This window comes from Cyanistes caeruleus, chromosome 3 (assembly GCF_971803275.1).
Source record: "Cyanistes caeruleus chromosome 3, bCyaCae1.hap1.1, whole genome shotgun sequence".
Lineage (NCBI taxonomy): Eukaryota > Metazoa > Chordata > Aves > Passeriformes > Paridae > Cyanistes > Cyanistes caeruleus.
Window position 1 is genome coordinate 70496809 of NC_141703.1, and position 15028 is coordinate 70511836.

At 37.3% G+C, this 15028-nt stretch overlaps 1 protein-coding gene across 12 annotated transcripts in view; it reads right to left on the reverse strand.

The window, feature by feature from the left end:
• SGCG (sarcoglycan gamma) overlaps positions 1-15028 on the reverse strand; it is a 106869-nt gene that overhangs the window by 3962 nt on the left and 87879 nt on the right. For all 12 annotated transcript variants that reach the window (XM_086881831.1, XM_086881828.1, XM_086881833.1 and 9 more), the window contains one exon: positions 66-189. In XM_086881831.1, the coding sequence (XP_086737957.1) occupies positions 66-189 (124 nt within the window). The remainder of the gene's footprint in view (positions 1-65; positions 190-15028) is intronic.

The following is a 15028-nucleotide window of genomic DNA, read 5'->3' on the forward strand; positions in this document are numbered from 1 at the left end:
AAAAGACTTGTAGTCACACAGAGGATCAATCACAGTTAGGATTGCACAGAAGGGCTTGCACTCACCACGCCATCACTGCTGTGTAGTTTGATATCCATCTGGGAAAGAGCTTCAATATTCCCAGCTTGTGCTTTGATATTAATTCCTCTTGGTGCATCCATGCTCAAAGATCGAGTTGGTGATTCCAGCCTAAAAGCAGGAGCAGGAAATCAGACAGTAGCACAACCTCATATGTTCCTTTATTTTAGAAAAATAAGTAAATATTGAAAAAGCCCTTGCAGGCTCTAGCCTGAAATAATATAAAATATGCAACTTCCCTTTTCTTTAGGCAGACTTGAAAAAGGAGGCAGCTATTTCAGAAACCAACAAAGCATCCCAAATGAAAAGTATAGATTAATTTCTAATACAAATCCAAGGTATTATTTCATACATAGCTGCAGATTATTTCAGTATTACAGTAACTTAATCTATTAACCTGAAACCCAGATTTACACTAGTTAGTTTCAGTTTGTTTTCATTTTTGACATAATAAGACATGGAAATAAATACAATTAATACAGTCTGGAACTTTTTTTTAATCAATGAGATTTTTGACACTGCAATTAATTGGACCAAGATTTCACTGTGTGTGTGTGTTTGTGTGCGTGTGTGTGTGTGTTGTTTAACTAGATGACATCTGAGACTTAAAAACTGTTAATTTGAAATAAAAATTATACAGTGTAACAAACAGGGAGTTGCAAACCCTGCAGTGCCACAAGATGGCAGAAAGGCACTGTATTATCTGAGTAATCTCCTTGTCAGATCAGCAGTGCAGGAATAATGATTTGTATTTTTCAAAGAGATAAGGCTATGTTTCTTCAGAATTTTGGTGTCATTTCCATGCTAAGTAGCAGGGATAGAAGTACTAATTAAAAATCACGAGAAGGAAAGAAAAACCCCTATCCTGGCAACAAGTTAGTGATTATATTGCTTCTTTTGACCATTACCTAGAACTGCTTCATCTGGAGGCATGGAAGGATCAGAATTGATACCTATTAGGTTTTGATCATGAATATACACTCATCCTTCCAGATGACATTAGCCAGCACTAAACAGGTGAATATGAAGGCTAGAGAAAGGGAGACAACTGGTGGTCCCTGTTTACATCTCTGCTAGCTTTCCTATTCCCTGGACACATACCAAAGAATGTGGGTTGCATCCACACTGCAGAACACAGACACACTTGTTCCCAAGCCTGCATGCTCTCAGCCACTGTTTTCTGTATGTAAAGGAAGAAATGTAGGGGGTTGTGTGTGTGTGTGTGTGTGCATGCACTCCCAGCAGGTGCTGTTGTCTCCACGGGTGCTCCACAGCTGCCAGTCTGGCTGAGTTGAAGCTGGGCCCAAGCGGGTTCTTCACTGGGAATGCATTCTGTAGTGAGTCCAGACTCGGACTGCCAGTCATTGGCAGGAACTAGCTGCCTAATTTACTGAGACTCTTTCAATTCTTCCTTTTCTTTTTGTTTTCCTGTTACTTCATTAAAACCAGAACATAAAAGAGTTTGTTCTTGTGAGAAAGTTCAGTTGTATCTTCGAATTCTGAAGAAGTTAAATCCAGCTGATAACTTAAAACCTAAATCCATGATATCTAAGCACAGTCACTGAAACTTCATTTTTTATCCTCAAATCTGAAAATAGCTCAAGCAAAATTGGCTTATCACTGCTGGCCAGAGTTAGCAGAAGATTCTATCTTCTCTGATCTTCAAAGGTCCCTTCCAACCCAAACCATTCTATGACTTTATGTTTCTATGATCTGCCTTTCTGTGACACCTCCTGGGTTCATCACCTTCAATTAGTTTAAACTCCAGCCTGATAAATAAAATAAAATAAAATAAAATAAAATAAAATAAAATAAAATAAAATAAAATAAAATAAAATAAAATAAAATAAAATAAAATAAAATAAAATAAAATAAAATACTAACAATGGGTAAATGCATCATGACACCATACTGAGACCATATCCAAAATATAATTTCATGCTTCATTCCATGAATCTGAGACAGCACAAACTTCTGTCATGATCATGCTGTGTAGCAGGGCATGAGTTTTTTCTGCATCAGACAACCAGTACAGTATTAGTAATCTTTATTAAGCAGTGTTTGGAATTTAACAAATTTTGTATGAATTTTTGCTTTAGATGTCTAGATTTATACTCTGTGAAATAAAAAACCAGTTCTTCCAAATGTGATTAATGTGGGTGATCTGCTTCATGGGAATATTTTACAGCACACATTTGTATGCATTATATACTGAACAGTTAAACAGAGTTTGTATTTTCAATTTTTTAAATTTAATATATTTTCATAAGTTAGTGTCAAGATTGTAAAGTATTTCACCTACATAAGCAAACTATATATGTAGGTATAAATTTTTATTTTTAAACTCCATTGAATACTAGAAGACAGAAGACTGGGACAAATTTCTGAGAGTATATCAGACCTGGAATTTAAAAAGCAATCAAACACAAGAGAAATATTTCTTACTTTCTACAAAAATTAATGCTGGCACAAAGCCTACAGACTTCGGAAGCACTTAGATTTATGATATGACATACACATAATTTAAATTACATTGCAGAATTACATTTGCTATATTAATCACAAACCTAAATTTCTGCTGTTTATACAGGTCCTATTTCTAGATTAACTCAGCCTGGATTTGCCTAATTAAGCACGTCATTGAAGCTTCCTGGCAATGCAAACTGCCGTGAATCAGTGATGTGAACTGTAATATATGAGATTCTAGCAAAGGCAAGAGTCAATAACAGTAATGACGCATTTCTCCGTACAGTATTCAAAGGTTCGGTGTCTGAAGCCCAGATGTACTCAAAGGGAAATGGGCACCTGGTGTAGAAAGAGCCTGAGCTGAACCTTGACTTTGAATGTCCCTTCTCAGTCCCCACATTGATGTGCACTCCTCATTATCAGGTGTCCTGGCAAAACAAGAATTCAGTTTGTTTGTGAATGATGGAAGGCTGCTTGGAGAGTAAGAGGGAAGAAATTAATTAATTGTCTTAGAGTTTTTGGACACTTTATAGTGTTTGAATTTATGCATTAGAATGATGACAGAATATATTGTTACCAGTCACTTTCTATTTTTTTTTAAACTTACAGACATGTAAATTATATTTAAGAGGATAAAGTAAATGTTCTTTACCATCTAGGGCAATTAATCTATGTAATGTGCTGTCCTAAATGTGACATCTGTCACAGCCTCTATTTCACTTGAGAAGATGGATTCTGTACTTATGAGTAGCTTCTAGGTACTGTGGTAGCTTGCCAGGGTCAATTAGTAAGGGGTGTGGTGCAAGAGAAATTGATCTGGACAGCACAACATTTGATGCCAAGGACCTGACAGCCCATTCTGTGTCCTGAGGAGTACTCTGGACTAGCTGTTGCCAACTGGATGCCCAGAAAGGCTGGAACAACAACAGGTGTTCTCGGAGAGATCACAGCTTTCAGATCAGTTTAACACAAATGACACCCTGTCCATGTACCCCAAACTGCACAAAAACTCCACAATGAAAACCAGGAAGAGGAGAGCTCAGCCCACTGTGAGATTTCCCTCAAAAGCATGTTCCTAATTAATGTTTGGATTAAGACACTCAAGTAGACATACCCACAGATTGTAAGGCAGTGAAAGCCGCACCTGGGCCCACTTGTGGAATAGTTACTTTGCCTTGCTCCCCTTCACCGTGATGCCTGCAGCCTGAGAAGCTGCACCATGTCAGCTCATGACAGCCAGGGAAGGGTGGGGGAATAGGTGGTCCCAGGTAATATTTTACAGCTGTCATTTACTGGATATTGGTTCTCCACAGCCCATTGCAACTAAAGCAATTGATTACAGCAAAGATAATATTTTCATTGCTGTCTTCTTACTTGTTGGTAAGAGTTCCAGGAGTCAACTATACTGTCTTGTCTGGCTGCCAAAGAAATTTGGTGCTGAGCTGTGCTAAATAATTCATGAAGTGTGAAAAATATTCTGAGGCAACCTCAACAGTATCCAGGCTCTGGATCTGAAACCATCCCAACAACCTAAAAGCTTGGAGATTTCCCTTTTCCTATAAGCATGTTGCTAACTTGTGGAGATGCCAGATCACCAGAAGTTGCTCATTTGGCTGTTAGGGAGGATGTGAGGGCAGTGACAGCCTGAAGCAGTTCTGGTAAAGAAGCAGATGACACTGCCTGTGCATGCTGCAGTAATATTGATCTCCTTTTTCATCCTGGTCTGGCAGGAGCCAGAAGGATACCCTAGAGATTGTGTAAGTACCACAAGGCATTAGAAAGCTGGTTCCAGCACTGAAGAAAGAGTATCACAAGTTTCCTACTGCAGTTTGTGGTTGCATGACCCTTAGAGTAGGACAGAGGAACCAGCTTGCTCTGGAGTAATTGTTTACCCTTGCCTTCTGACCTTTCCAGATCATGACTCATGGTCTTTCCTGAATTCAAGGGGAAGAGAATTCCGTGGTATGACCTTAGACACAAGTTGCCCATCTGTATGCATTCTTTCCAGCACCTATCTGAGGAAGATCAGGGTTACTTTAGCTAGACTGAACAAGTCCAGGATCAACACTACCTCTAATATTGTAGTGCACCCAACAACTGTGCTAAAAGTGTCCATGGTCAGGATGGACAGGGCCTTGAGCAACGTGGTCTTGTGGAAGGTGTACCTGCTCATGACAGGGGGTTGGAACTAGATGACCTTTAAGGACCCTTGCAACCCAAACCATTTTGTGATTCTATAATCAAAACATCTTTTTCACATCATCAGGTAAGTAAGAGACCCTCATATATCTTTGGTGTGCAAAAAAAAATCCTGACATGAACACCTGCCCCAAAGTTCATCTGACTTTGTGAAGGTTAAAGGGGAACAGAAATTAAATTATACAATGACTAGAGGTCATGGAGCAAAGGATGAATAGAAAAGGCAAGAAATGAAGAGGAAAACGAAACCAAACACATGAGGGAAAAAGGGGAAAAAAGAAAATCTTTAACCTGTCAAGGTACTAATGTTTTGAAAGGCAAAAAGGCAACCTAGAGGATTCTGTAGGCTTAATTGGCCTTGGTTCTCTGTAGATGTAGATGCTTTGAGCCCTGCTTTTCGAATGCACATTAACCTTTAAAAGGCAATAGGAGTATATTGACTTTTTGATTAGTCTGAAGGTGGTCTAATTCCCCAGCCATGCAGCTAGACATTGTAAGAGAGTAAGCCATAAGCAAAGCATGCACTAGTCACACAGGAAAAAGAGATTGTCAGCATTTATTTATGGCGCAATATACACAATTTCAAACCATACCCTTTCTTTATGTGGAAGCTGTATTCCTGTTGACATGAGCTGAGCAAGACTGGGCTGGAGTTCTAGAGGTGGAGAGAGAGCAGCAGGCATGGCCTAATGCCTGCTGCCAATCCCCACCCATATTCAGTTACATCCCAGCAGCTTGCTGTTTTGAGGTCAGGTGAGTGGGGAGGGCGATCAGGATGTAGCAAGAAGAACATGATTACCCAAACTTGAGGATCTTGGTGTTCTGCCTTGTGGCTTTTGGTTGCTTGCCAGAAGGTCCAAAGGCAAAGAAGGACAAAACAGCAGGACTGAGATCTCAGTCTCGATATATGCCTCATTTCTGTATTTTGTAAAAGCATTTTCTTTGGAACAGCTCCTAAAATTACATCTCCTTACAAAGAGGAAAAATGAGTTTCACAGCATATTCCAGCAACCGTGTCTATCTTAAGGACACGGAAGTATCAGTATTCAACAGCAAACTGTGATAGCTCTTACTAATGTCAAAGAATAGGAAATACTAATGACTCATTAAATCTTCTTCCCCAGTCAGCTTCTGCGTAATGAAAATATAGCAGTTAGTCAAGCCTTAGAACAAAATTCTCATTTGACACATCTTCTATAAATCTTTCAAATGCTGACTGATTTTTCTTTCTAAAATGTCCCATTTTGCATCACACCTATTAAATTCCTTCATTTAGAGGTGGAATAATCGCTTCCCACCTGGACGATATTGTCTTCCATATTGCCTTCATTCACTTTGATATTCCAAGTCTGAACTTCACTGAGTTAAACTAAATGAAATATAATGAAGAAAATTGTATGAAAAAATGACTGGAAATTTGACTGACAAACTGAAAAACTCCTTGTCAAGCCCATTAGTTGGTCAATGGTTATAATCTATCTCCCAATTTTTGTAGCTTAGTTCAAAAAAATCATTTTCCAAGGACTATTGCCTCTGGGGGTTGCCTGATCCTGGATGCATATTCTGTTTCAGTAAGACTAATGTCAATATCTACAGCTTCTATGCACTGAATACTAAGTTAATTTATTATTTATGCCACAATTAAATGTTATATGCAAACCAGTATGCTTTTAATGGATCCAAGTTTAATAGCAATTATCTTAAATTTTTAAAAAAAGAGCATTTAGTAATTTTTTTATCAAGTGAATCTGGCTCTTCCCTTGTAGAAAAATTTACAGGAAAACTTAGAGTAGCATTAAACTAGCTTAATATTAAAACTGTGCTTTCAACTTAACTATGCCAAAATTATTAACTCAAATAAAGTTTTTGTGCCAGTGATAAAAAAAGATCACCAGTCTCTTGTGAAAATACAGAAAAGTTGTCTGGTAACACTAAGAAAACACATAGGGTACAAGTGAATTCAGAGAAACATACTATGAAAATACCTGTTTAGAGGCAAGTGTATGTACACAGGAACTCCATTAGAGAAAAATTACTTGGCTGGAATATAACTGTTCATAAACCACCTAATTTTTCCAGGAAATCTGAAGCTTTTTAAAAAAAATCTTTAGTGAACTTGTGTTGTAAAGACTACAAAATGATAGAACAATCTGTTCTAATTTGATTTTAAAAGTAACCCTTTTTTCTTGATTCTTCTGCTTATTGCTTAAATGCTGTTAATGAAAATTAAATTTTGGAAGGTCCATCATTTTGTCTCCAATCACTTGGGGGAGTCTCAAAATGTGCTGCGCTTTGCTGACAGCTTGAAAGACCTCTGACCTCTGAAAATAGACAGAAATGTACCTTTTAATGCACTGAATGCACATCTTAATACTTTCATAAAAGCAGAACTACCCTGAAATAACTACACAATGCTGTAGTAGGCTCTGCTTTTTCTGGTAGTCGTCTTTCTCCAGACAATCACGTTCATGCACATAGACAGTCAGTCCTGCCGTGTGAAACACAAGCACGTCATTATATATATATATATATATATATATATATATATATATATATATATATATATATATATAATAGCAGCACAGGACACTGCTGCAGGATCCTTTCTTTCATGTTTATTAGACTCCTCTCCCAGAGGTCTGTGCTGGTAAGGCATAGGAGCACTTCATTACTCAGACACTCAGGGTTGAGTTCTCATATCTGGAGAGTAAAGAAACCTCACTGAATCACTTTCATATTTCCCTTTTTTCTAATTCTTGGGAAGGAGTTTTCATCATACACAACACAGCTGGGCATACTGAGCTTGGCTGGAATGAAGGGGAGTCAACAGTGAAATCATAAAATCATGGAATGGAGAAACCAAGAAATCAGATCACAAACACTCACTAGGCTCAAATAAGCAACCTATAAAGAATGCATTTTCTAAAGCTGAAACAATCTCATAATGACCTTTTGGAATACTGAGCCACTGCAGTAATGGATCTTACACTCTTTAGGCTTTTTATGTTAAGACAATCATTGTATGAAAAAAAAAATAAAATTAATCAGATCCTATTCTAAATTTAGTTTTCCATAGATAAATTAATCCATTTATCCTTATTTATTCCTCTATTTAAATTATTTAATCCACGGACTTGATACAAGCTTATAGCTCAAAGATCTTGGATATGGAGTCAAGTCTGTTATGTGCCCTACTGCTGCATCAGGGTGTCTAACTTTTACATATTCCAACATTAGAGATGCAGGACCCAGGAAACCAAACTGCATTGTGTTCCTCTAATGATGTCTGTGCTAAGGATTCTATGCAAGAAAAACACTAACAATATAAGGCTTTCATCCTCTGTTGTGCTTCAGGTTGTGGGTAATCTGATGACCCCAAGTTGGAAGAAAAGAGAGATTGTGCTATTTTCCTGATACATATTTGAATATTCATAAGCTTTAAGAAACAAGTCAGTTACAGGAGGACATTGGAGATGAGTGTGCAGTGTAGAATAGAAAATGAGAAAAATGTTGAAAACAAGAATCGCCAGAGCAGAGGGAACAACTGCAGAAGATAATAAATATAAATGTAAATACATGGGATGCACAGTTATCAAGGTAAGTATAAAAAAGAAATCTGTATTTGATGCAGAAGATACAGAGAAGGTTTTGAAGGAAGAGATTCAGAAACTTGATAGCAATGAAAACACTTAGACTGTATTTGAAATTCCCTAAGTCTATAATGAGTATAAGACAGACAGGGATTTTTACCAACTAAGAAAGGATACTTTTTTTAGGTAAATATGATGGTGTCATGATTTTCCTGAAAATAAAAGGTCATAACATGGCTGGGGCCTCCAAGCTAATTATTAGCTTGGAAGGACTCATTACCTCATGCCTGATATCAAACAAGAACCAGTAATTGGCAGCATATTCTAATCCTAGTCACACAGTTATATAAACTATGATTAGCAATTTAGATGAATTTATGAAATACTGGGTTCCAAGTGGAAAGCCTTTATTCTGCAATTTGAACACTTCCCAGCACAGTGCCTCATTTCTTATGATGAATTTTCATTTCTTCAGATCTTAACCAAACATGGTGTAGTTGGCAAGTGCACAATTCCTAAAAGAAATGCCATTGAACCCCTGTGCCTCCTTCAAAATTAATAGAAAGAAAGAACCAGTGCTAGAGCATAATTAATCTGCTCTGTTTTAGATATCTCTAAAATGCCCACACAATACCTGTAGACTTCCACCAAAGTGATGAGACGTGGTACAGGTATCTGCACCTAGATGTTCAAATAAACTGAATCAATTCCACCCAAGCATCTGCCCAAACAGTTGTAAAACCCTGGGGTTATGCTCCAGGAATATTACTTTATGTGTGGGTGGCTTGTGGGAGGATCCTTTTCCACTTCAGTGAATGAATGAATGAATGAATGAATGAATGAATGAATGAATGATTTTGCCTGCAGAGAGAGGTGTGTTCTAAACCCGGATGGACATCTGAGATGTATCTGCTTATTCTGGGCACAAAGAAGTCCTCTAGCTTTGGACTCAGTTGCATGAATGCAGCCTAAATATGTAAGAGATGAATGATAACCAGGAGTGTGTGCTGAACCATCAGCTAGATCACTTACATGAACAATGAAGAAATCATTTAGAATCAGCAAAAATGTTAGGCACACGTAGATGAAAGGGTTTTTGTATGTTTTCAGTATTTAGCCCTACTCCATATGCATAGGAAGCATAGTTGATTTTTAAATAAATAAATCTACTGGGGTTTCTTAAGCTCATTTTGCCTTATGCTAAAAATGATCAAAGATAAGAGCAGAACCCCAAGACATTCCATTCCTTTTGGGTGCCATTCGTAAATACTGGGAGTATCTGCTGCTCTCGAAGGTGTCAGCTGGTGTTTTCTTCAGCATATTTTTCTTTCCTTTAATTTAAATTAAAAAAATCTTACTATAGTTTTATTTCTTGAAATAGCCTGTGTTCCAAGTTAGTTCTGTGTTTATGTTGTAAATCTGAAGTGTGTGGCAGCAGATGATTCCAGTAAAGCTCAGTTATGAGATTCTGGATTCAAGGGAATTGTTCAGCATAAGCACAGCAGGCACTAACACTGCTTATGGCTTAGGGGGGATCTCTGTGCACAAGCACAATTACAAAGCCAGATTTGAGTAACAGATGTTTCCAGCTCCCAAGGTTTTGGTTAACAGAATTTTTTTTTTTAATGTAAGCCACATAAAAGAAGTGCTGAAATTTCTAGGACAAATGCATTCATATGTTCTCTTAAAAAAAGAGTAAGACAGTTCCCAGTTTTAATGGCACTTTGAAAAGGCTCTAAAAGCAATTTAAAACAACATTTATAACGTATTCCAAAACACAGCAGATATGATTATTGCAGTGTACTTATTTGTTTACTACTTCTCCATCCATTTTAAATATTGAGGTGTTTTTTCCTGTTTGCCCACTGTCACTCAATGCAGAGTTGCTGAAGGAATGAAGACTAAAGTTAAGAATGAGACACGATTAAAATAGAAGCTTCCCTCAAGAATGACAATTGTGATGAAGAGTGGTAAGAGCTAATTCAAAAGAGGTCTCTGTGATGACCTCAATTTTATGATGTGCTGATTCTCCAGGTAATTAAAAATGACCAAGGCCCCAATGAATGTGATTAAATCTGGCACATCACAGATGTTTCCAGTATAGCTATCTTTTTCAAATTACTTTAATATTATTATAAAATAATGTGTTGTATTATAAAATTTTAATCTCATATAATAACAGCACTTGCATCATTGTTGTAAAAATGGGGTTAGCATTTTCCTTATGAGTAGTTTTGTAAAATTATCTTCCAGGTTGAAATTTGTCATGCCTTTCTTTTATACGTATCTCAAGCAATTTTTTAATTTACTCTGCTGAAACATAGCAAGATTTTAAGTAACTGGAGTTCTTCAGTCCATGCTGTTCATAGTGTCCACATATTCTCCATGAAAACAAACACTCAAGTGAAGAGGCTTTGCTGAAAAGCAGGTCATACCTTTTCCTTCTTGTGATTTTTAGTACAGCAGCTGAATGTGGCACACTGTCATCAGATTCCTCACAACTGAAGTACCCCAACAGTGCACAAAGTCTGAGGGAGAGGAGAAAGGGCGAGTAGTGATGGTGTGCACATGCAACAGGTCTTGGAAAAGTTACTCTTATTGGGAAACACTTCCTTTTCTTTTTCCAGTGTTTGCCACACCCACACCCTTATGGTGGATGTCTCCTGTTGTTGTGAGGTGCCTCAGGGAGGCAAAGATTAATTTCAGATAAGCATTGTTAACGTGAAAGGCATGGCTGTGAGCCAAGCTAGTGAATTTTGACCTCCTACTTTGGAGGATGGGCAATGTGAGCCCTGGAGGAAGTTACCCCATCCCAGACCTCTTGAGAGGAGTGGCCTAGGAGTTCTGATTGGGTTTGAGTCCCTGGGGGTTTCTCCCTTGTTGTGTTTCTAGTGGTCCCTAATCTTAAACTCCACCCTCAAAGGTAGAGATCCTCAAGGTTCTGTCCCTCAAAACCCATCACCCTGCTTTTGTTTGGAGCTCTCTGTCTCTGAATGACAGGTTGTTCCCATGCTGAATAAATGGTTTCATGAATAGAGGCCTGTTTCATTCCTGTCCCATGCTGGTTCCCAGAAACTGTAGCTTCCCTGGACATGATCCTGCAGTTGTGGACTGCAACATCCTGTTTCATGACTCCTCTCTGGTTCTCTAAATATATGTGCAGACAGGTGTCGCTAAATGACACGGAATGATTCACATGAACACATCTCAGTGGTATGACAGGAAAAAGAAGTAACTTTACTTTCTGACTCCAGTATTTATAGATTCTCAACAATGACCAGGGATTGGATAATTAAGTTACCACCTTCCCAATCACACTGGTCATGCAAAATGTCCATCAAAAGACATTTCTTAGAAGGAATGTGACAAACAACTTATATTTATAGTTACTTTCCTGGTAAAGTAACTAAAACTATGAAAACAAGATCAGAAGCCTTAGTTAGGTATGTAGGTGAAGGATAACGTAAGGAATGATCTGCTCAACTCAGTATTACAACTGAGTATTACAGTATTACAAACTGGATCAGTGACAGCAGAATCAGGCTTACAAACTGGCCTCCAGGTGGTCATCTGCGAGGTGGTGTCTAAAACTGTGACAATCACTAATGAAGTTTTGACAATGGCTTGTGCTCTGGTGGAATATGCTGTAATCACTGATGGTAAGTTTACTTTAGCAAACTCACTGAGCAGTCTGACATTTTCAGGGACCCTGTTCAACAGGTGCATTAATCACTACAGCTTTGCTCTTTGTGCTACTGACATAAGCAGCCATGAAAAATACTTAAATTACTGCCCCATACAAGCAGCAGAAACAACTTTTATTGTGTTCTAATGTGTTAGGTAACATCTCTGAAAAATTGAGGCTTTAGGAAGAATATCAGCCATGTGACTGGAACAAGTGAAAGTCATTTATGACAGTGCTTGCAAAATTCTTTTCACTTAGAAATAACATTTACAGGTAAAATCACTGCTTACAAGACAATCAGATGTGATGTAATACACAAGACTCTGCTAAAAGAGTTTCTAAAAAATATCCAAGTCAGAAATGCTTCTGAAGAGATGATCAACATGATGCCCTGTACTATCCAATCCTGCTAAACTACACCTTTTTACATATTCGAGTCCATCAGATAAATGGAAAGAAATTATTTAAAGCTTCCAAAAGACATATTTGATGGTGTTGTTAGTTAACCTGACTATGGAAAGTATATGAATGCAAATTTATATCTAGCACGTTAAGGCCAGGGCTCATAAAATTACACTGCAGCAGAAATATCTCACCAGTCAGGGAGCAGAGGTGCCTTGTAAACACTGAATCATAACCTTAGTCTTACTTTCCATTATGTAATTCATTCTCTTCTGACTGGCTGGGCTTTTGATTTACATAATGAATGCAAATTAAAATGACTGTACTTCAGTTAGTTAGATGGTATATTTAGGAAACTAGCATGTAAGCATTAGTATTACAAATATGATTAAACAATTATTTGGCAAATGTTTTTCCCCTGGTTGGCTTCTATACATTTCTCTAGATTTCCTTCATAATTCTTACTCATACAGACATGAGGCTCCACAAGTTGAGTTTACAGCTTCTTCTCTTGTCTTATTACACAGTTTAGCCACAGCAAATACTTCAAGTGCAGAAGGAAAAAATAATATCAATGAGGAATGGAAAGGATAAAAAGAAGACTTCAGAAAAAATCTGAGAGAAGCAGAAGGAAACTCTACTAACTCCATCAGTAGAGTTATTGGTTGCCACAGAACCGATGTAAAATTAAAGGGTATATGTCAATTACAAATACATAGACATGGAAAAGTCTACCATCAGTTTACTAATTTATCCTAACCAGATACCTAGAAACCATACAATTTGCCTTCAAATTACCAATATTTTGTAACATGTCAGTCACATATATATATATAAATATATATTTTAATGCTTTTAGGTGTTGGAAAGATATTTCACTTAAATATAAATCAGTGCTTCTTAAATTATACATTTAAATTTTTATTTAATACCAATATTATACCTTTGTTTAGACTACGTCAGTTTCTTTGGGGAATATTGAAATATTTTCAGTATATACACATAAACCATTAAATATAGCCATATTCTGGTAACATATATCTATAAAATTTATAATCATACTCTGACAGAAGTTGACTCTCTGGAACAGTAATATCATTTCTGCTTTCCAAAATCATGGTAGTGGAATGATGTGGATCATTCTGAACTTGCATGTAAAACCTCAGTTAAAGGACTGTCAGAAAACCACAAGCTGAGTGTGCTAAAAGTGATTTCCCACAGGATTTGTGCTCAGAAGGCACAGTTGCTGGCTGTCAGACAGCCATACATGGCAAATATGAGAACAAAGACAGTACTAATTCATAAGCATTATATTCATTATTCAAAGTATACAGTTGATAAATGGAAAAATGCCACATTCGTAAGCACATTTTTGTAAGTTTGGAAATGCAAATGCTCAGCTCAGAAACATTGTTTTGAGATTTAAAGAGTTTTGCTGATCCACTGTTTTCCCTTAGAAAACCACAAGCTATGTAGACCACAAGAAGTGAATGGTATCAACATGACAAAACTAGGTATGAACTCTGTGTTATTCAAGGATACAAAATTTAGGAGGAATACAGGAACAGTCTAAATAATATTCTAAGCTGTTTTAAGTTATCGGAGAAATATGTTAGCATCTGACTGGAAACATTTCTAAACTTAGACACCAGTTTTCACAGAGAATGTTATTTGATAACAAGGGACATAAAAAAGTGTGTATGCTGGCATGAAACTCTGGATAACATCAGAAGAGCCTACTTCCAGTACTTAACGTGGAACCTGGGGAAAAGATGGCTTTCAGGGAACTGTTATAAATGTCTCTGTCTACATCATCTACTTCCAGTAGTTGCTGTTACAGATTTTTGAACTACATTTTGGGTCACAAGGTGTATGTCTGAACATGAGCTTTCCTAATTCCGTTTAAATTCAGGTTTTTCTGGGAAGCAAGACACCTGTTTTCCATTAAAACTTTGCTGTGATTCAGTTGTACATGTCAGCTAAATAAATACTTGGGTAGCCTCAGGACACCTGGGACAACTGAGGCAAATTCTCGAGGTGCCAAATACACACCAAAGTCCAAGGCCTCATGAAGAGCCATGGAAAAGGCTACAAAATAGCTTGGCAGGAATAAAGAGATGGATCGTGACAATTGGTGACAATTGCCTGTTTTCAACCAGGTGCCTCCTCAGTAGTGTTTGTCTGGGAAGGATATTTCCTGGACATATCCAAACCTCCCTGTTGACTGTAAACATGTCTTTGAGATGTCTGTCAGACACTTATTACATGCAAGTGCCACGTTTTTAGGTGTCCACTAGGTCCTAAAGTCTTAATGAATTTTGTAAATGAAAACTATATATCTTATTTAAATATAAGAAGTCCATTAAAAAAATTAAAAAGTAGGTAATGTTATTTTAAACTTAGGAAAGCTACAATCTTGAAATGTAGATTTTGTTGTTTTAATTCTTCCTACCCGTTGGAAGCAAGCGCAAGCAGATCTCCTTTTCTTTCATAAATTTGATCTCTTAGACTGAAAAGGACTCTGTAATTTTCCTTCAAATTACAAATGAAAAGACAGTTACTGACCGCAGCGTAATTGTATCCCTCTGTCTCCATAACTTAGCTATAA